Here is a 23653-nt window from a genome sequence, read left to right on the forward strand (position 1 = left end):
ATCGTGGTACCTTCAGGCTTTTGGAAATTGCTCCCAAGGATGAACCAGACTTGTGTTGGTCCCCCCAAAAATTCTGGTCTTTGCTGATTTCTTTTGATTTTCCCATGATGTCAAGCAAAGAGGCACAGAGTTTGAAGCTAGGCCTTGAAATACATCCACAGGTGCACCTCCAATTGACTCAAATTATGTTAATTAGCCTATCAGAAGCTTCTAAAGCCATGACATAATTTTCTGGAATTTTCCAAGCTGTTTAAAGGCTGTCAACTTAGTGTATGTAAACTTCTGACCCACTGGGATTGTGACACAGTGAAATAATCTGTCTGTAAACAATAGTTGGAAACACACACACACACACACATACATACATACAAACATTTCAACAACAAACAAGTTTTTGCAGATAATTATGAATAACAAGTAGTCCAGAGTAGGAAACCCTCACTGGTACCCTCGTGTACAGAACAGGGGCACTAGAGTGTACAGAACAGGGGCCCTGGCGGACAGAACAGGGGTCTCCAACAGGTTGATCTACCAGTAACTCACAGACCACCTACGAGTAGCTCGCCAAACAATTCTGACCGCAAAATGTCACTAACAAATCCCACACGCATCAGACACCGCCAGCTCCCAGCTCCGACCTCAGCGACATGATCCCACCTCTGTTCTAGAAGGACCCATGACCCTTACCCTCCAGGACCTGCTCCTCCCCCCCACCTCTGTTCTAGAAGGACCCATGACCCTTACCCTCCAGGACCTGCTCCTCCCCCCCACCTCTGTTCTAGAAGAACCCATGACCCTTACCCTCCAGGACCTGCTCCTCCCCCTCACCTCTGTTCTAGAAGGACCCATGACCCTTACCCTCCAGGACCTGCTCCTCCCCCCACCTCTGTTCTAGAAGGACCCATGACCCTTACCCTCCAGGACCTGCTCCTCCCCCCACCTCTGTTCTAGAAAGACCCATGACCCTTACCCTCCAGGACCTGCTCCTCCCCCACCTCTGTTCTAGAAGGACCCATGACCCTTACCCTCCAGGACCTGCTCCTCCCCCACCTCTGTTCTAGAAGGACCCATGACCCTTACCCTCCAGGACCTGCTCCTCCCCCCACCTCTGTTCTAGAAGGACCCATGACCCTTACCCTCCAGGACCTGCTCCTCCCCCCCCCACCTCTGTTCTAGAAGGACCCATGACCCTTACCCTCCAGGACCTGCTCCTCCCCCCCACCTCTGTTCTAGAAGGACCCATGACCCTTACCCTCCAGGACCTGCTCCTCCCCCCCACCTCTGTTCTAGAAGGACCCATGACCCTTACCCTCCAGGACCTGCTCCTCCCCCAGGAACCTCTTGTTGAAGTGGAGTTCTTTCAGCAAACTGTTCTCTGACAGAACCTTCCTGCCGGCATCAGGCTTCGACTGCAGCAACCTGGGGGACGGGAGACGGAGGTGAAATCAGTCTCCTTACAGGGCTGTAAATCAAACTAGAGGGCCTGGAGAACAGAAACAGACAGTAGTGGACCAAACGGTTCTGTCTGACGGCCCGGATCAACCTCCTCAAAGCCTCTTTAATGCTATTGCTTCACAAGATGGATGTTTAAAAGTCAGGTTAATGACAGCTCATGTGAGAAACAGAGGGACAGGTCCTCACCTCCTGAACTGTTGTCGTGAGACCTCGTCTCCACAGAAGAGACAGACTGTGGCCAGGACGGCATTAGCTGACTGACACAGAGTCTGCTCTCTCTGGGTCACCTTCATCAGAACCGTGATCACCTGGAGAAAGAGAACCAGTTCACACCAACTATTAATGATAGAAACATCTCTCCAGTCAGGTAGTCCAGATCAAACCAGAACCTCCTTTCTGACCACAACAAGTCATGTGACCTACCTCCTGTGTCCTCTCCTTCAGGACGAACTGAGACGGAGAGAGGCTGATGTCCGAGGAGGCCATGACAGAGCGTGTGTGTAGGTCAGAGTAGGGAACAGCCTTAACGAAGGCAGCCCTGCACCCAGTGTTTCTCACACAGACACACAGCTTGGAGACCTGGCCTGCTGCCACCCCCATTAGCATAGCCGCGTAGCCGTCTGAACGCTTCCTGTGGTCTTCCAGAATAATGTTGCTGGTCCCTCCATAGCCTGATAGGGGGATCTGGGGGGCGAGAGAGAGACAGAGGGCTGTTTGTGTATCTCTATTTATTAAGATGTGATGCATATAGCCAGAGCCACACAACCCCCACGTCAGACTCACACAACCCCCACGTCAGACTCACACAACCCCCACGTCAGACTCACACAACCCCCACGTCAGACCCATACATCACAGCCTCATAACCCATACATCATCACAGACTCATAACCCATACATCATCACAGACTCATAACCCATACATCATCACAGACTCATAACCCATACATCACAGACTCATTACCCATACATAACCACAGACTCATAACCCATACATCATCACAGACTCATAACCCATACATCATCACAGACTCATAACCCATACATCATCACAGACTCATAACCCATACATCACAGACTCATAACCCATACATCACAGACTCATAACCCATACATCACAGACTCATAACCCATACATCACAGACTCATTACCCATACATCACCACAGACTCATTACCCATACAGACTCATTACCCATACATCACCACAGACTCATAACCCATACATCAGACTCATTACCCATACAGACTCATTACCCATACATCACCACAGACTCATAACTCATACATCACAGACTCATTACCCATACAGACTCATTACCCATACATCACCACAGACTCATAACCCATACATCACAGACTCATTACCCATACAGACTCATTACCCATACATCAACACAGACTCATAACCCACACATCACAGACTCATAACCCATACATCATCACAGACTCATTACCCATACATCATCACAGACTCATTACCCATACATCACAGACTCATTACCCATACATCACAGACTCATAACCCATACATCACAGACTCATAACCCATACATCACAGACTCATAACCCATACATCACAGACTCATAACCCATACATCACAGACTCATAACCCATACATCACAGACTCATAACCCATACATCACAGACTCATAACCCATACATCACAGACTCATTACCCATACATCACCCATACATCATCACAGACTCATAACCCATACATCACAGACTCATAACTCATACATCACAGACTCATAACCCATACATCACAGACTCATAACCCACACATCATCACAGACTCATTACCCATACATCACAGACTCATAACCCACACATCATCAGACTCATAACCCACACATCACAGACTCATAACCCACACAACATCACAGACTCATTACCCATACATCATCACAGACTCATTACCCATACATCACAGACTCATTACCCATACATCACAGACTCATTACCCATACATCACAGACTCATAACCCATACATCACAGACTCATAACCCATACATCACCACAGACTCATTACCCATACACCATCACAGACTCATTACCCATACACCATCACAGACTCATAACCCATACATCATCACAGACTCATAACCCATACATCATCACAGACTCATTACCCATACATCATCACAGACTCATAACCCATACATCATCACAGACTCATTACCCATACATCATCACAGACTCATAACCCATACATCACCCCATACATCATCACAGACTCATACATCATCACAGACTCATAACCCATACATCATCACAGACTCATAACCCACACATCACAGACTCATAACCCATACACCATCACAGACTCATTACCCATACACCATCACAGACTCATAACCCATACATCATCACAGACTCATTACCCATACATCATCACAGACTCATAACCCATACATCACCCCATACATCATCACAGACTCATACATCATCACAGACTCATAACCCATACATCATCACAGACTCATAACCCACACATCACAGACTCATAACCCATACACCATCACAGACTCATTACCCATACACCATCACAGACTCATTACCCATACACCATCACAGACTCATTACCCATACATCACCACAGACTCATTACCCATACATCACCAGACTCATAACCCATACATCATCACAGACTCATTACCCATACACCATCACAGACTCATAACCCATACATCACCACAGACTCATTACCCATACATCACCAGACTCATAACCCATACATCATCACAGACTCATTACCCATACACCATCACAGACTCATAACCCATACATCACCACAGACTCATAACCCATATATCATCACAGACTCATACATCACAGACTCATAACCCATACATCATCACAGACTCATTACCCATACATCACCACAGACTCATTACCCATACATCACCACAGACTCATTACCCATACATCACCACAGACTCATAACCCATACATCACCACAGACTCATAACCCATACATCACCACAGACTCATAACCCATACATCACCACAGACTCATAACCCATACATCACCACAGACTCATAACCCATATATCATCACAGACTCATACATCACAGACTCATAACCCATACATCACCACAGACTCATAACCCATACATCACCACAGACTCATAACCCATACATCACCACAGACTCATAACCCATACACCATCACAGACTCATAACCCATACACCATCACAGACTCATAACCCATACACCATCACAGACTCATTACCCATACATCATCACAGACTCATTACCCATACATCACCACAGACTCATTACCCATAGATCACCACAGACTCATTACCCATACATCACCACAGACTCATTAACCATACATCATCACAGACTCATTACCCATACATCATCACAGACTCATTACCCATACATCACCACAGACTCATTACCCATACATCATCACAGACTCATTACCCATACATCACCACAGACTCATTACCCATACATCACCACAGACTCATTGTGAAGTCTGAAAACAGACAAACTTTAAAAAGTGTAATGTCCCTTTAAGATCAGAAACCACCACTGAAAACCAGTCTGGTCACTTCAATAAGTAGCTTGATCCTGGGACCCGTAGATATTCACGTTTCTGTTGTTGGCCTTGCACTACACACCGGACTCAAATAACCACGTCATCATCAAGCCTGTGATTCGTGGAATCAGGAGTGTAGTGTTAGGGCAACAACTACGGCCCAGGATGAAGAAACATTGGTCTACAGGATGGTTAGGGTACACAGTGAACCAGGATGGTTAGGGTAGAGAGGGCCTCACAGTGAACCAGGATGGTTAGGGTAGAGAGGGCCTCACAGTGAACCAAGATGGCTAGGGTAGAGAGGGCCTCACAGTGAACCAGGATGGTTAGGGTAGAGAGGGCCCAGGATGGTTAGGGTAGAGAGGGCCTCACAGTAAACCAGGATGGTTAGGGTAGAGAGGGCCTCACAGTAAACCAGGATGGTTAGGGTAGAGAGGGCCTCACAGTAAACCAGGATGGTTAGGGTAGAGAGGACCTCACAGTGAACCAAGATGGTTAGGGTAGAGAGGGCCCAGGATGGCTAGGGTAGAGAGGGCCTCACAGTGAACCAGGATGGTTAGGGTAGAGAGGGCCTCACAGTGAACCAGGATGGTTAGGATAGAGAGGGCCTCACAGTGAACCAGGATGGTTAGGGTAGAGAGGGCCTCACAGTGAACCAGGATGGTTAGGGTAGAGAGGGCCTCACAGTGAACCAGGATGGTTAGGGTAGAGAGGGCCTCACAGTGAACCAGGATGGTTAGGGTAGAGAGGGCCCAGGATGGCTAGGGTAGAGAGGGCCTCACAGTGAACCAGGATGGTTAGGGTAGAGAGGGCCTCACAGTAAACCAGGATGGTTAGGGTAGAGAGGGCCTCACAGTAAACCAGGATGGTTAGGGTAGAGAGGGCCCAGGATGGCTAGGGTAGAGAGGGCCTCACAGTGAACCAGGATGGTTAGGGTAGAGAGGGCCTCACAGTGAACCAGGATGGTTAGGGTAGAGAGGGCCTCACAGTGAACCAGGATGGTTAGGGTAGAGAGGGCCTCACAGTGAACCAGGATGGTTAGGGTAGAGAGGGCCTCACAGTGAACCAGGATGGTTAGGGTAGAGAGGGCCTCACAGTGAACCAGGATGGTTAGGGTAGAGAGGGCCTCACAGTGAACCAGGATGGCTAGGGTAGAGAGGGCCTCACAGTAAACCAGGATGGTTAGGGTAGAGAGGGCCTCACAGTGAACCAGGATGGTTAGGGTAGAAAGGGCCTCACAGTAAACCAGGATGGTTAGGGTAGAAAGGGCCCAGGATGGCTAGGGTAGAGAGGGCCTCACAGTAAACCAGGATGGTTAGGGTAGAGAGGGCCTCACAGTAAACCAGGATGGTTAGGGTAGAGAGGGCCCAGGATGGCTAGGGTAGAGAGGGCCTCACAGTGAACCAGGATAGTTAGGGTAGAGAGGGCCTCACAGGTAACCAGGATGGTTAGGGTAGAGAGGGCCCAGGATGGCTAGGGTAGAGAGGGCCTCACAGTGAACCAGGATAGTTAGGGTAGAGAGGGCCTCACAGGTAACCAGGATGGTTAGGGTAGAGAGGGCCTCACAGTAAACCAGGATGGTTAGGGTAGAGAGGGCCTCACAGTAAACCAGGATAGTTAGGGTAGAGTGGGCCTCACAGTAAACCAGGATGGTTAGGGTAGAGAGGGCCTCACAGTGAACCAGGATGGTTAGAGTAGAGAGGACCTCACAGGTAACCAGGATGGTTAGGGTAGAGAGGGCCCAGGATGGCTAGGGTAGAGAGGGCCTCACAGTGAACCAGGATAGTTAGGGTAGAGAGGGCCTCACAGTGAACCAGGATGGTTAGGGTAGAGGGCCTCACAGTGAACCAGGATGGTTAGGGTAGAGAGGGCCTCACAGTGAACCAGGATAGTTAGGGTAGAGAGGGCCTCACAGTGAACCAGGATGGTTAGGATAGAGAGGGCCTCACAGTGAACCAGGATGGTTAGGGTAGAGAGGGCCTCACAGTGAACCAGGATGGTTAGGGTAGAGAGGGCCCAGGATGGCTAGGGTAGAGAGGGCCTCACAGTGAACCAGGATGGTTAGGGTAGAGAGGGCCTCACAGTGAACCAGGATGGTTAGGGTAGAGAGGGCCTCACAGTGAACCAGGATGGTTAGGATAGAGAGGGCCTCACAGTGAACTTGATGCCAGGCTGTGAGGGTCGTACTCCAGACTGTTTGATCTCCAGCTTGGACAGGGTGCAGGCCACCCGGGTTGGGGCAAACAGCAGGTGGACAACAACATCCTCCCTGGGCCGGATGGACAGCTCTCTGTGTCGGGTCAACCTCTCCTCCTGTCCAAAACTACTCTGGAGCTGGGACAGATATATTACATTTATAGAGAGAGAGACAGGAGACAGAGAGAGACACAGATGGAGAGAGAGACATGACTGTTCACTCTAATGGCTTCAAACACCACAGGAGTCTCCAGGCAAGCAGTCTGACACAGAGCTGTTGTGATTGATATCTGAAGAGTAGCTGGAGAGGGTTAAGGAGCAGTCTGACACAGAGCTGTTGTGATTGATATCTGAAGAGTAGCTGAAGGACACATGGAGCTGGACAAGTCAAGGAGGTTTGGTTCTTACCTGGAAACAGCTGTGGTCTTGTCCTCGGATCAGCAGACGCAGGTGATGTGTTGTGTTGGGGGAGTTATTACGAAGAACCAGCTTCTGTTGTCTGTACAGGTAGAAGACCACATTTAGAGCTCCACCACAACACCGCCAAAATATACTGAACCTTGATTTAACAGGGCAAGACAGTTAAGAACAAATTCTTATTTACAACGACGGCCAAACCCGGACAACGCTGGGCCAATTGTGCGCCACCCTATGGGACTCCCAATCACGGCCGGGTATGATACAGCCTGGAATTGAACCAGGGACTGTAGTGACTCCTCTTGCAGTGAGATGCAGTGCCTTAGACCGCTGCGCCAACTATGTATGGATGAATCATTATGACTAACATGGAAGAGTCTCGTAAAATGTTCCTTACACAGCCCTGCCCAGCGTGACCCCCCCCCAGGCCACAAACTGCTTGTTGGAGAGGATGGGGGGCACCATGCCCAGGGCAGAGACCGGACCAGGGGCAGCAGGGTTCACCCCCTCCTCTGGTACCACCTGTCCCTTCAGAACCACCTCATACTGAGGACCAGACGGCAGCACCAGGATGGTCAGAACACTGGAGGGTCAAGCACAGAGAAACATCAGAACAGGAAGTATCATGAAAACACAAGGACACAGAACAACCACCCAGGGAGAAGTCTGAGCTGCCGGGAGAAGGATACTAGAGCAACAGATGTACTTCAGAGTGTAATCTAACTCTGAGTAATGTAGAAGACTTTCTACAAGGCTAGATGTTCACAACACTGAGTAATGTAGAAGGCTTTCTACAAGGCTAGATGTTCACAACACTGAGTAATGTAGAAGGCTTTCTACAAGGCTAGACGGTCAGAGCACTGAGTAATGTAGAAGGCTTTCTACAAGGCTCGATGTTCACAACACTGAGTAATGTAGAAGGTTTTCCACAAGGCTAGATGTTCAGCGCACTGAGTAATGTAGAAGGCTTTCTACAAGGCTAGACGGTCAGAGCACTGAGTATTGTAGAAGGCTTTCCACAAGGCTAGACGGTCAGAGCACTGAGTAATGTAGAAGGCTTTCTACAAGGCTAGACGGTCAGAGCACTGAGTAATGTAGAAGGCTTTCTACAAGGCTAGACGGTCAGAGCACTGAGTAATGTAGAAGGCTTTCCACAAGGCTAGACGGTCAGAGCACTGAGTAATGTAGAAGGCTTTCCACAAAGCTAGATGTTCACAACACTGAAGTGTGTAAAAAAATAAATAATAATAAAAAGTACCTCTCTCGGTTCTTCCTGCCGCCCTGAGAGGTGAACGAGACCACAATGCCTTGCTCCTCCCCGGCACGCAGACACAGGTCAACAGGACTCACAGAGAAACAGCCATCACCACCGCTGTTCTGTAGACAAGCACCACACAGGAGGTCATACCAACAGGACTCACAGAGAAACAGCCATCACCACCGCTGTTCTGTAGACAAGCACCACACAGGAGGTCATACCAACAGTCAGCACCACCCAGGAGGTCATACCAACAGTCAGCACCACACAGGAGGTCATACCAACAGTCAGCACCCCACAGGAGGTCATACCAACAGTCAGCACCCCACAGGAGGTCATACCAACAGTCAGCACCACCCAGGAGGTCATACCAACAGTCAGCACCACCCAGGAGGTCATACCAACAGTCAGCACCACCCAGGAGGTCATAGCAACAGTCAGCACCACCCAGGAGGTCATAGCAACAGTCAGCACCACCCAGGAGGTCATAGCAACAGTCAGCACCACACAGGAGGTCATAGCAACAGTCAGCACCACACAGGAGGTCATAGCAACAGTCAGCACCACCCAGGAGGTCATAGCAACAGTCAGCACCACCCAGGAGGTCATAGCAACAGTCAGCACCACCCAGGAGGTCATAGCAACAGTCAGCACCACCCAGGAGGTCATACCAACAGTCAGCACCACCCAGGAGGTCATACCAACAGTCAGCACCCCACAGGAGGTCATACCAACAGTCAGCACCCCACAGGAGGTCATACCAACAGTCAGCACCCCACAGGAGGTCATACCAACAGTCAGCACCACCCAGGAGGTCATAGCAACAGTCAGCACCACCCAGGAGGTCATAGCAACAGTCAGCACCACCCAGGAGGTCATAGCAACAGTCAGCACCACCCAGGAGGTCATACCAACAGTCAGCACCCCACAGGAGGTCATACCAACAGTCAGCACCCCACAGGAGGTCATAGCAACAGTCAGCACCACCCAGGAGGTCATAGCAACAGTCAGCACCCCACAGGAGGTCATATCAACCAATAGTCAGCCAAACCACACCCCATCCCCCAGGCAGGCTTATCCAAACCACACCCCATCCCCCAGGCAGGCTTATCCAAAACCACACCCCATCCCCCAGGCAGGCTTATCCAAAACCACACCCCATCCCCCAGGCAGGCTTATCCAAAACCACACCCCATCCCCCAGGCAGGCTTATCCAAAACCACACCCCATCCCCCAGGCAGGCTTATCCAAAACCACACCCCATCCCCCAGGCAGGCTTATCCAAAACCACACCCCATCCCCCAGGCAGGCTTATCCAAAACCACACCCCATCCCCCAGGCAGGCTTATCCAAAACCACACCCCATCCCCCAGGCAGGCTTATCCAAAACCACACCCCATCCCCCAGGCAGGCTTATCCAAAACCACACCCCATCCCCCAGGCAGGCTTATCCAAAACCACACCCCATCCCCCAGGCAGGCTTATCCAAAACCACACCCCATCCCCCAGGCAGGCTTATCCAAACCACACCCCATCCCCCAGGCAGGCTTATCCAAACCACACCCCATCCCCCAGGCAGGCTTATCCAAAACCACACCCCATCCCCCAGGCAGGCTTATCCAAAACCACACCCCATCCCCCAGGCAGGCTTATCCAAAACCACACCCCATCCCCCAGGCAGGCTTATCCAAAACCACACCCCATCCCCCAGGCAGGCTTATCCAAAACCACACCCCATCCCCCAGGCAGGCTTATCCAAAACCACACCCCATCCCCCAGGCAGGCTTATCCAAAACCACACCCCATCCCCCAGGCAGGCTTATCCAAAACCACACCCCATCCCCCAGGCAGGCTTATCCAAAACCACACCCCATCCCCCAGGCAGGCTTATCCAAAACCACACCCCATCCCCCAGGCAGGCTTATCCAAAACCACACCCCCCAGGCAGGCTTATCCAAAACCACACCCCATCCCCCAGGCAGGCTTATCCAAAACCACACCCCCCACCGGCAGGCTTATCCAAACCACACCCCATCCCCCCGGCAGGCTTATCCAAACCACACCCCATCCCCCAGGCAGGCTTATCCAAACCACACCCCATCCCCCAGGCAGGCTTATCCAAACCACACCCCATCCCCCAGGCAGGCTTATCCAAACCACACCCCATCCCCCAGGCAGGCTTATCCAAAACCACACCCCATCCCCCAGGCAGGCTTATCCAAAACCACCCCCCATCCCCCAGGCAGGCTTATCCAAAACCACACCCCATCCCCCAGGCAGGCTTATCCAAACCACACCCCCCCCGGCAGTCTTATCCAAACCACACCCCCCCCGGCGTATCCAAACCACACCCCCAGGCGTATCCAAACCACACCCCCAGGCATATCCAAACCACACACCCCCAGGCGTATCCAAACCACACCCCCAGGCATATCCAAACCACACCCCCAGGCATATCCAAACCACACCCCCAGGCATATCCAAACCACACCCCCCAGGCTTATCCAAACCACACCCCCCAGGCTTATCCAAACCACAGATCAAACAGGGAAGTAAAAGGGACAGAATACCTTGAGTTTCAGCTGAACATCAATGTTGCCTGCGTTCTTCAGAGGCAGAGTCTGCGTGCTGGACTGACCCAATGCTGCCGAGAGGTTAACATTCTGCCCCTCCCCCAAAAAAATGATATGAGGAAAGAATGACAAATGTCAACATCACACAAAAGGTCAACCCTAACTCTAATACGAATGTGTTATAAAGGCAATACAACACACTGGTTTCCCAGTTAAACCCTGAATATAAAGACTAGTCTCATGTCAGCAGTGCTGCGGGTCAGTTCCTACCTGCAGGTCTTTAGGGGCGTGTACTCTGGCTGTTCCAGACCTGGCTCTGAGAGGGACGCTCCTGATCACATGACTGGGGCCTGGACAGTCCACCTCGATGTCCACCCGCGCACTGTACTCATCAGCTGGACCTAGACCACCTGTATGACATCACTGTACTCATCAGCTGGACCTAGACCACCTGTATGACATCACTGAACTCATCAGCTGGACCTAGACCACCTGTATGACATCACTGAACTCATCAGCTGGACCTAGACCACCTGTATGACATCACTGAACTCATCAGCTGGACCTAGACCACCTGTATGACATCACTGTTCTCATCAGCTGGACCTAGACCACCTGTATGACATCACTGAACTCATCAGCTGGACCTAGACCACCTGTATGACATCACTGTTCTCATCAGCTGGATATAGACCACCTGTATGATACAATGACATCACTGTTCTCATCAGCTGGACCTAGACCACCTGTATGACATTAGACATCACATGACAAACATCAGCTGTGATTGGTGGCTGACTGGCATCTTCGTGTATTAATATTCATGGAGCCAGGACAGGGGTCATACCTGAACAGGACTGGTACTTCTGTGGAGCGTGGAAGTGGACCCAAACCATGAAGCTCTCTGGATTCTGAAATGCAACACAACATCCCTCAAACTACTCAGCTATTGAAGTCACAAGTCAGTGAGACTAGGTCACTCCAGGGTTACTCACCTCTCCGTAGCTGGCGTGCATCACGTGGTTCATGACGGACGGAGCGGCCAGTGATGTCAGAGTCCCCGCCTGCAGCAAGCCCTCCGCTGTCATGGCAACGGGACTCTTGGAGAAGGTGAAGCAGCGCCAGGCCGTGGCGTTCTAGAAATACGAAATCACAAAAGACGATATCTATCAAAGAGGGCTTGTACAGAAAGATGACATTAGGCCTGGAATTTCTGGATTTTAGGAGCAAGACCATTTGGCATTTAAGTTGTGCCCGACAGCCAGGCATACCGAGCCTCAGGCGACAGCCTGGCACACTGAGCCTGGCATACCGAGCCTACTTCGACGAGTCCGTGTTCACGCGCAGCCTACTTCGACGAGTCCGTCTGCACGCGCAGCCTACTTCGACGAGTCCGTCTTCACGTGCAGCCTACTTCGACGAGTCCGTCTTCACGTGCAGCCTACTTCGACGAGTCCGTCTTCACGTGCAGCCTACTTCGACGAGTCCGTCTTCACGTGTAGCCTACTTCGACGAGTCCGTCTTCACGTGCAGCCTACTTCGACGAGTCCGTCTTCACGTGCAGCCTACTTCGACGAGTCCGTCTTCACGTGCAGCCTACTTCGACGAGTCCGTCTTCACGTGCAGCCTACTTCGACGAGTCCGTCTTCACGTGCAGCCTACTTCGACGAGTCCGTCTTCACGTGCAGCCTACTTCGACGAGTCCGTCTTCACGTGCAGCCTACTTCGACGAGTCCGTCTTCACGTGCAGCCTACTTCGACGAGTCCGTCTTCACGTGTAGCCTACTTCGACGAGTCCGTCTTCACGTGTAGCCTACTTCGACGAGTCCGTCTTCACGCGCAGACTACTTCGACGAGTCCGTCTTCACGTGCAGCCTACTTCGACGAGTCCGTCTTCACGTGCAGCCTACTTCGACGAGTCAGTCTTCACGTGCAGCCTACTTCGAGTGGTCTAAGGCACTGCATGGCAGAGCCAGCTGTGCCACTAGAGATGCTGGGTTAGAGTCCAGGCTCTGCCGCAGCCGGCTGGGGCGGCACAGCGTCGTCCGGGTTAGGGGAGGGGTTTGGCCGGCAGGGATGTCTTTGTCCCATCGCGCACTAGCGACTCCTTTGGCGGGACGGGCGCAGTGCAGGACCTGATCACATGACGAACATTGACTAATAAGAATTGAGATGACTGACAGAGCCATGTGAGTGAGGTGCTTCGGAGCACGGCGACTGGCAGCGGGGAGAAGGGAATTATAATTATACTAATCCAAAGGGCACAACGGACACTTCGGCTGCAAGGAATGTACATTTTTTAGGGAGCATTACGGATGGCCACACAAGGGGACAATCGAGGACCATGGCTGTTGAAATTGAGGGCAGCAGGACAAAGTTCTGCACAACTCAGACAGAAGAGTACTGACTCACACAACAGTTATCGTCCCGATGCTGCACTGCACTGCATATTACTGCATTGCATTGTACTGTACTGCACGGCACTGCACGGTAATGCACTGCACGGTAATGCACTGCACGGTAATGTATTGTACTGTATTGCACGGTAATGTATTGTACGGTAATGTATTGTACTGTATTGCACGGTAATGTATTGCACGGTAATGTATTGTACTGTATTGCATGGTGATGTATTGTACTGTATTGCATGGTGATGTACAGTAATGTAGTGCATTGTATTGTATTGTACTGTATTGCATGGTAATGTAGTGCATTGTCTTACAGCACTGATAACCAGTCTAATAGGTACGGTAATGTATTGTACTGTATTGCATGGTACTGTATTGTACTGTATTGCATGGTAATGTAGTGCATTGTCTTACAGCACTGATAACCAGTCTAATAGGTACGGTAATGTATTGTACTGTATTGCATGGTGATGTATTGTACTGTATTGCACGGTGATGTATTGTACGGTAATGTATTGTACTGTATTGCACGGTAATGTATTGTACTGTATTGCATGGTACTGTATTGTACTGTATTGCATGGTAATGTAGTGCATTGTCTTACAGCACTGATAACCAGTCTAATAGGCACGGTAATGTATTGTACTGTATTGCATGGTAATGTAGTGTGTTGTATTGTACTGTATTGCATGGTGATGTACAGTAATGTATTGTATTGTATTGTACTGTATTGCATGGTAATGTAGTGCATTGTCTTACAGCACTGATAACCAGTCTAATAGGCACGGTAATGTATTGTACTGTATTGCATGGTAATGTAGTGTGTTGTATTGTACTGTATTGCATGGTGATGTACAGTAATGTATTGTATTGTATTGTACTGTATTGCATGGTAATGTAGTGCATTGTCTTACAGCACTGATAACCAGTCTAATAGGTACGGTAATGTATTGTACTGTATTGCATGGTACTGTATTGTACTGTATTGCACGGTAATGTAGTATATTGTCTTACAGCACTGATAACCAGTCTAATAGGCACGGTAATGTACTGCACGGTGATGTATTGTACTGTATTGCACGGTAATGTATTGTACTGTATTGCATGGTGATGTAGTGCATTGTCTTACAGCACTGATAACCAGTCTAATAGGTACGGTGGCGTGAGTCCTGTTCAGCAGCTTCAGAGGGAGAGCTTTGGCACTGCCACCCGCCAGGTCTCCGAAGTCCAGACTGCCACACTTCCCCGCATCCACCTGGAGAGGAGAAACCACCCAGGACACAGTGTGTTACAGTGGAGAAACCACCCGGGACACAGTGGAGAAACCACCCAGAACACAGTGTGTTACAGTGGAGAAACCACCCAGAACACAGTGGAGAAACCACCCAGAACACAGTGGAGAAACCACCCAGAACACAGTGGAGAAACCACCCGGGACACAGTGGAGAAACCACCCGGGACACAGTGGAGAAACCACCCGGGACACAGTGGAGAAACCACCCGGGACACAGTGGAGAAACCACCCGGGACACAGTGGAGAAACCACCCAGAACACAGTGGAGAAACCACCCAGAACACAGTGGAGAAACCACCCAGAACACAGTGTGTTACAGTGGAGAAACCACCCAGAACACAGTGGAGAAACCACCCAGAACACAGTGGAGAAACCACCCAGAACACAGTGGAGAAACCACCCAGAACACAGTGGAGAAACCACCCAGAACACAGTGTGTTACAGTGGAGAAACCACCCAGAACACAGTGGAGAAACCACCCAGAACACAGTGGAGAAACCACCCAGAACACAGTGTGTTACAGTGGAGAAACCACCCAGAACACAGTGGAGAAACCACCCAGAACACAGTGTGTTACAGTGGAGAAACCACCCAGAACACAGTGGAGAAACCACCCAGAACACAGTGGAGAAACCACCCAGAACACAGTGTGTTACAGTGGAGAAACCACCCAGAACACAGTGGAGAAACCACCCAGAACACAGTGTGTTACAGTGGAGAAACAAAATAACTGATATCAACCAATTGGAACAGACACCTTGAGGTTTTACACAACTGTTATTTCAAAACACTGAAATATAAGAAGTAAAACAAACCAAACAGGAAGTATGCCCACGTAGTAGGTGTCCTTCCTGTCCTGACATGGACTCAAAGCTCACTAACGATGGATATTAGTCGATCTTGGGATTCAAGCCAACAACTGATCAGCCACACCCCCCTTACCTCCAGAGCAGGGTTCTCTGCCATGGCGACGAGGACCACCCTCTTGGCGAACACCTCGGCGCGGGCGACAGCCTGGGCCTCAGCGGAGGCAGGCCAGGAGGAGACGCTGAGGACAGCTTGGTACACCCCGGCCTGAGGTGGGATGAACAACACCTTCTGCTCCTCCGTGCTCTTAGGGCCAATGATGGTCTTGTTCTTCACTATCAGCCACTGGTACGGGAATGAATCAACCTGGGTGGGACAGGAAATGGTCATTACGGTTCGACAGCAGTTCCTAGTTCTTCACTATCAGCCACTGGTACGGGAATGAATCAACCTGGGTGGGACAGGAAATGGTCATTATGGTTCGCCAGCAGTTCCTAGTTCTTCACTATCAGCCTCTGGTACGGGAATGAATCAACCTGGGTGGGACAGGAAATGGTCATTACGGTTCGACAGCAGTTCCTAGTTCTTCACTATCAGCCTCTGGTACGGGAATGAATCAACCTGGGTGGGACAGGAAATGGTCATTATGGTTCGACAGGAGTTCCTAGTTCTTCGGAGTGGTTACATTTCTGGGACAATTTATTGGCTCTCAATTTGCTTAAAATATTCTCTAGCAGTTTTTTTTTCACAAATACACATTTGTTGACACTATTTCAGACCATACAATTCTCTTTACAAATGTCCTCTTTACAAATGTATTAGAAACAAAATGACACCTTCTCTCCGTTGATGGCCAGACTGGTGACGGTGATGGAGACCTGCTGCCAGCGCTCGGAGGGGTTGAAGATGCCCAGTGAGGTCTGAGAGGAGATGCCCACACAGCAGGCATGGGGGAACCGCAGCTCCTCAGGGATCACGACCTGGGCTGGAGGATTGGAGAGAGGGGTCCAGGGTTATCTTAAAGCTTACAAAATGACATGTATTTAAAAATCACTCAAGAGTGAGATGAACCGTTTTGAACTCTTCCTACTGCAACACACCCTCTTATCTCGAGTGATTCAAGAGAACATTCCAGAACTGATTGAAGACTTACCTGTGGGTTCAGGAAGGCTGCCGTCAGACCACGAGGCCACACAGTGTTGGTTGTACGGGTTCCCCTCCATCAGTCCTGGGTCCAAGGGTTTGAGGTGGGGGTTAGAGCAGTGGTACAGACCTCCTGGTCCACCTGGCCCAGAGACACCCAGACCCCCAGAGCTGTGGAGGTGTCTGACTGAGGGGTCAACGTTGGGTCCTAACCGTGAGGACATAGCGTGACCATACAGGCCGTTCCCTGCTGCTGCCATGTGGTGGTAGGGAGCAGGCAGAGGGAGACCAGGGTGTAGAGCTCCATCCGAGCCCAGGTTCTGCTGTGCCAGCTGGGAACTGAAGAGGGAGCGCCCCGTCAGGAGGCTAGGGACCCCTGGAGGCAAGTCCACCATGGAGCCCTGGGGCTTGAAGCTGGAGATGGGCATGTAGCACAGGTCCTCGGAGGAAGGCAGGCCGAAGCCCGTCCTGGCCCCAGGATAGACCTCACTCCCCTGGGCTGAGACCCCAGACCACTGCTGGTTCCCCTGGCCACCCATACCGCTGGGCTGCTGGATGTTCAGGTTGCTGGAGTAGCCAGAATCCAACGTGGTGAGGTGGTGTGAGTTGGGTTCAGAGTGGCGTTTCTGCTGGTTGTAGTCTCTATTGTTCCCACAGTGATAGTTACACTCACTCTGGCTGCGTGTGAAGCCCAGACCGGAACCACTCCGCAGGTCTACCGAGCCACTACGAGGACCGTTCGAGTGGTGAGGAGACTCTGGGTTATTGGACTGTCTAGGAGGGCAGAGGACGTCTGTGGAGCGGTGAGGAGGTAGCTCTTGACCTGTAGGACTCTGGGTATCAGCCCCTTCTACTGGCGGGGTGGGACTGGCCCTGATGATAGTGGTGCTCAGAGACATGGTGCCATGACTCTGGGGAAGGAAGAGAGATATCACGCAGTCAGTTGGTTATTCCTTCTTGTAGTAACTCCACGACATGACATAGCTGAGGATTTCCAGTCAGATGACCGTCATTCAACAACGATCAAGACAAGCACCCAAAACTCAAGGTTACTTCACCTCGGTTCTCTGATAATGAGAGATTCAGCGCCGTCAGAAAATATTCACATCCCTTTGACTTTTTCCACAAAATACTTTGTAAAATGTCAAAGTGGAAGAAAAACGTGAACATTTGTAAAACATTTCTGTAAAAATGAATCACTCATATATGTTGCCTAGACAAGTCTTCAACCCCCTGAGTCAATACATGTGGACAGTGATTACTGCTGTGAGTCTTTCTGGGTAAATCTAAGAGCGTTCCACACCTGGATTGTGCAACATTGGCCCATTCTTCTTCATGTTCTGTCATATGGGTTGCTGATCATTGCTAGACAACTATTTTCAGGTCTCGCCATAGATTTTTAAGCAGAATTAAGTCAAAAGTGTAAACTTGGCCACTCAGAAACATTCACTAGTCTTATTGGTAAGCAAGATTTGGCCTTGTGTTTTTGGTTATTGTCCTGCTGAACGGTGAATCCCAGCGTCTGGTGGAAAGCAGACAACCAGGGTTTCCTCTAGGATTTTGCCTGTGATAAGCTCCATTCTGTTTCTTTCTATCCTAAAAAAAAACTCCTCAACAATGACAAGCATACCCATAACATGACGCAGTCACCACAATGCTTAAAAATTATGAAGAGTGGTACTCAGTGTTGTGTTGTATTGGATTTGAACCAAACATAACACTTTGTATTCAGGACAGAAAGTTAATTGCTTCGCCACATTTGTTATGCAGTTTTACTTTAGTGCCTTGTTGCAAACAGGATGCATGTTTTGGAACATTTGTTTTCTATACAGACCTTTTCACTATGTGAATTAGGTTAGTATTGTGGAGTAACTACAATGTTGATTCATCCTCAGTTTTCCTCCTATCACAGCAATTAAACTAACTGTTTTGAAGTAACCATTGAAATCACTGAGTGGTTTCCTTCCTCTCCGGCAACTGAGTTAAAAAGGACGCCTGTATCATTTTAGTGACTGGGTGGTGTATCAATACACCCAAAGTGTAATTATTAACTTCACCATGCTCAAAAGGGTTATTCAATGTCAGATTTCTTTTATTTTGACCCATCTACCAACAGGTACCCTTCTTTACGAGGCATTGGAAAACCTCCCTTGTCTTGTGGTTGAATCTGTGTTTGAAATGCGCTGCTTGACTGAGGGACCTTAGATAATTGTATGTGTGGGGTACAGAGATGAGGTAGTCATTCAAAAATAATGTTAAACACCATTATTGCCCACAGAGTGAGTCCATGGAAATTATTATGTGACGAAAGGACATTAATAAGACTGAACTTACCTGGACTTGCCATAACAAAATGGTCGAACACTTAGACTCAAGACATGTCAGCTTTTCACCGTTTATTAATTTGTAAAACAAAATAAAAATCACAATCCTGACATTATGGGTATCGTGTGTAGGACAGAGACAAATCGCATGTAATCTATTCTAAATTCGCTCGCTACATACTCACCCTAGTAAAACTGACTATCCTACCGATCCTCGACTTCGGCAATGTCATCTACAAAATTGCTTCCAACACTCTACTCAGCAAACTGGATGCAGTTTACCACAGTGCCATCCGTTTTGTCACTAAAGCACCTTATACCACCCACCACTGCGACTTATGCTCTAGTCGGCTGGCCCTCGCTACATATTCGGCTCCAGGTCATCTACAAGTCCATGCTAGGTAAAGCTCCGCCTTATCTCAGTTCACTGGTCACGATGGCAACACCCATCCGTAGCACGCGCTCTAGCAGGTGTATCTCACTGATCATCCCTAAAGCCAACACCTCATTTGGCCGCCTTTCATTCCTGTTCTCTGCTGCCTGTGACTGGAACGAATTGCAAAAATCGCTGAAGTTGGAGACTTATCTCCCTCACCAACTTCAAACATCAACTATCTGAGCAGCTAACCGATTGCTGCAGCTGTACATAGTCTACTGGTAAATAGCCCACCCATGTTCACCTACCTCATCCCCATACTGTTTTTATTTATTTACTTTTCTGCTCTTTTGCACACCAATATCTCTACCTGTACATGACCATCTGATCACTTATCGTGTTAATCTGCAAAATTGTAATTATTCACCTACCTCCTCATGCCTTTTGCACACAATGTATATAGACTCCCTTTTTTCCTACTGTGTTATTGACTTGTTAATTGTTTACTCCATGTGTAACTCTGTGTTGTCTGTTTACACTGCTATGCTTTATCTTGGACAGGTCGCAGTTGCAAATGAGAACTTTTTCTCAACTAGCCTACCTGGTTAAATAAAGGTGTTCTCAACTGGCCTACCTGGTTAAATAAAGGTGTTCTCAACTAGCCTACCTGGTTAAATAAAGGTGTTCTCAACTAGCCTACCTGGTTAAATAAAGGTGAAATAAATGAAGGCTGTAACACTGAAGGCACTGCATCTCAGTGGGATTCGCTCAAATAACGAAGACACCAAATCACACAACATCTGTCGGAGACCTGTCCTCTGATCATTCTCAAGCCTCTAGAGTCCTTTCCATCTTGCAAGCCGGGAAACGCAGTGAGAATCTCTCGCTCATCATCAGCGAACCGAGCTTACGCAAGTAACAGTTCACTTTCAAAAAGTTGTTTTCGATATCTCACCGTGGGAAAGAGGAAGCCTCCGTATCATAGACATGCACTCCGAAGCCACGGTCGTCTGACAGAGGACCGTATGAGGGAAAGCCCAAAATACTGAATCGCAAACAGATGCCTTTGACAGTGTGCATGAGGTACCCACACCTCTGGTGGAATGAGCCATCAAGCCCTCTGGGGTAAACCCTTTCCATTATAACACAACAGCCTGCAGTATCAATCCAGTGGTTTGTCGTGGACAGGAGGGACCTCCCTTTGGCAGGGTTAGGTAACAAGCTCACCTTGGATAACCGCGGGGGAAAGTTGTCTCCCTTTGTATTCACTGAGTCCTCCAAGGACACCGGTCTGTTAGTGGAGCCAGAGGGCCTTCTGGGAGGTGACATGTTGTATTTTCACTGAGCCCTCCAAGACACCGGTCTGTTAGTGGAGCCAGAGGGCCTTCTGGGAGGTGACATGTTGTATTTTCACTGAGTCCTCCAAGACACTGGTCTGTTAGTGGAGCCAGAGGGCCTTCTGGGAGGTGACATGTTGTATTTTCACTAAGCCCTCCAAGACACTTGGATGCAACAGATACTTGTTGTTGATATGGGCAGTGTTAACACACGGTGGTTTGGGGACAGTGCTTGGTGGCGACTGGAAATGTGTCCTCCTGGCCCGGCTACTTGAAGGAGAGTCGGGGGATGAGCTGTGGTACGGAGGGCACTTCGGGGTTGAGACTCTCACTGCGCATGGAAATGAGCCGCTGCACGCCAGGCAGGGTTTTAGGAGCATAGAGGTGCCTCTCGATTTTCCCTTTGCCGGGATAACAGTCTGTGGTTGGAGTGGCTAGCTTGCTTTCCAGCTAGCTAGCTTTGCAACGTGGACTTGCGTAGGCAAGTCAGTTAAGAACAAATTCTTATTTTCAGTGACGGCCTCGGAACAGTGGGTTTACTGCCTGTTCAGGGGCAGTACGACAGATTTGTACCTTGTCAGCTCGGGGGTTTGAACTTGCAGCCTTCCGGTTACTAGTCCAACGCTCTAACCACTAGGCTACCCTGCCGCCCCACATTACTATCCCCAGTTATTGCCATAAGCTAGCTAGCGTTGACAGATGAAGTGTTCCAGCTGGCTAGCCATGGGGATCTGCGTGTTGGCAGATGGAGCGTTCCAGCTGGCTAGCCATGGGGATCTGCGCGTTGACAGATGGGAGCGTTCCAGCCAAAGGGATCTGCACGTTGGCAGATGGAGCGTTCCAGCTGGCTCGCCATGGGGATCTGCACGTTGGCAGATGAAGCGTTCCAGCTGGCTAGCCATGGGGATCTGCACGTTGGCAGATGGAGCGTTCCAGCCAAAGGGATCTGCACGTTGGCAGATGGAGCGTTCCAGCCAAAGGGATCTGCACGTTGGCAGATGGAGCGTTCCAGCTGGCTAGCCATGGGGATCTGCACGTTGGCAGATGGAGCGTTCCAGCCAAAGGGATCTGCACGTTGGCAGATGGAGCGTTCCAGCTGGCTAGCCATGGGGATCTGCGCGTTGACAGATGAAGTGTTCCAGCTGGCTAGCCATGGGGATCTGCGCGTTGGCAGATGGAGCGTTCTAGCCAAAGGGATCTGCGCGTTGGCAGATGGAGCGTTCCAGCCAAAGGGATCTGCGCGTTGACAGAAGAAGCGTTCCAGCTGGCTCGCCAAGTTAGCTTAAGCCTCACGGCATGGGTTAACCAAGTCGGGATGGCTAGCCATGTCACGTCAGCTATCACCGGAGACAGAAGTAGAAAACACATTTTCCTTTTGCTAAGTACCGAACACTATGGACTCCATTGACCTCACGGTTTTGCCTGTGAACTGTAAAGCAGGAAGACAGGAATTAAAGTCATACTGAGGTGAGCTTCAGGAGCCGTCCTGGTCACTTCCTGATCACTTCCTGGTCACTTCCGGCCCTCGGTCAGACGACGTGTGATTGATCTCTTGGTCATTTGTAAACTGCCCGATGGACTCTCACTGAGACATGGAAAGGAGTATTTGAAAGAGAAGCCCGTACGAGGTCCAGTCCCTGCCGACTATACCTTGTGTCTGTCAGGAGTTGGGATGCCGGTTGTGTTGAGCGCCGTGCTGTCATTCAGAGAGATGTATGTCAGTCTGCTGAGGCTGGGACTGGAACAGCTCCACTCAGACCGGGGAGGAGTGAGATCACCGGGACGTCTCCTATCCCCTACACTGGGGGAGGGGGGCGACACAGTCCTGTTGGGGCACCAGAAAGAAAGAGAAGATTTAGGAAGTAGAGTTACACAGTAGAGGGCAACAACCTGACACATCGGATTGATTTAATAATTGATTGACTTGAAGCAGCCGTGTACCCTTCTTGGCTGGGGAAGGAGGTCTGTGAGGGGGAGGAGTGGGTGAGAGGAGAGGTGGAGGGTCTGAAGGTGCACTGGCTCTGCTCTGGTCCTCCGGCATGATGCACAGGAGTACCTGGAGACACATCTACAGAGAACAACACATTACTATCATCACCTGACCAGGACATTAATACAACACATTACTATCATCACCTGACCAGGACATTAATACAACACATTACTATCATCACCTGACCAGGACATTAATACAACACATTACTATCATCACCTGACCAGGACATTAATACAATCTAACCAGAGAACACCTGACCAGGACATTAATACAACACATTACTATCATCACCTGACCAGGACATTAATACAACACATTACTATCAACACCTGACCAGGACATTAATACAATCTAACCAGAGAACATCACCTGACCAGGACATTAATACAACACATTACTATCATCACCTGACCAGGACATTAATACAACACATTACTATCATCACCTGACCAGGACATTAATACAACACATTACTATCAACACCTGACCAGGACATTAATACAATCTAAC

General features: G+C 49.7%; 1 protein-coding gene across 1 annotated transcript in view; it reads right to left on the minus strand.

Moving 5' to 3' along the window:
• Positions 1-23653, minus strand: part of LOC135519876 (centrosomal protein of 192 kDa-like) — a 77062-nt gene that overhangs the window by 26189 nt on the left and 27220 nt on the right. The window contains 17 exon segments of the mRNA XM_064945077.1: positions 1310-1419; positions 1642-1763; positions 1879-2139; positions 7169-7348; positions 7619-7709; positions 8025-8210; positions 8886-9004; positions 11456-11548; positions 11729-11868; positions 12306-12369; positions 12454-12594; positions 14996-15121; positions 16103-16333; positions 16804-16952; positions 17121-18021; positions 22798-22972; positions 23089-23215. Coding sequence (XP_064801149.1) covers positions 1310-1419; positions 1642-1763; positions 1879-2139; positions 7169-7348; positions 7619-7709; positions 8025-8210; positions 8886-9004; positions 11456-11548; positions 11729-11868; positions 12306-12369; positions 12454-12594; positions 14996-15121; positions 16103-16333; positions 16804-16952; positions 17121-18021; positions 22798-22972; positions 23089-23215 — 3216 coding nt within the window.

The sequence above is a fragment of the Oncorhynchus masou genome, chromosome 29 (assembly GCF_036934945.1).
Source record: "Oncorhynchus masou masou isolate Uvic2021 chromosome 29, UVic_Omas_1.1, whole genome shotgun sequence".
Taxonomy (NCBI): Eukaryota; Metazoa; Chordata; class Actinopteri; order Salmoniformes; family Salmonidae; genus Oncorhynchus; species Oncorhynchus masou.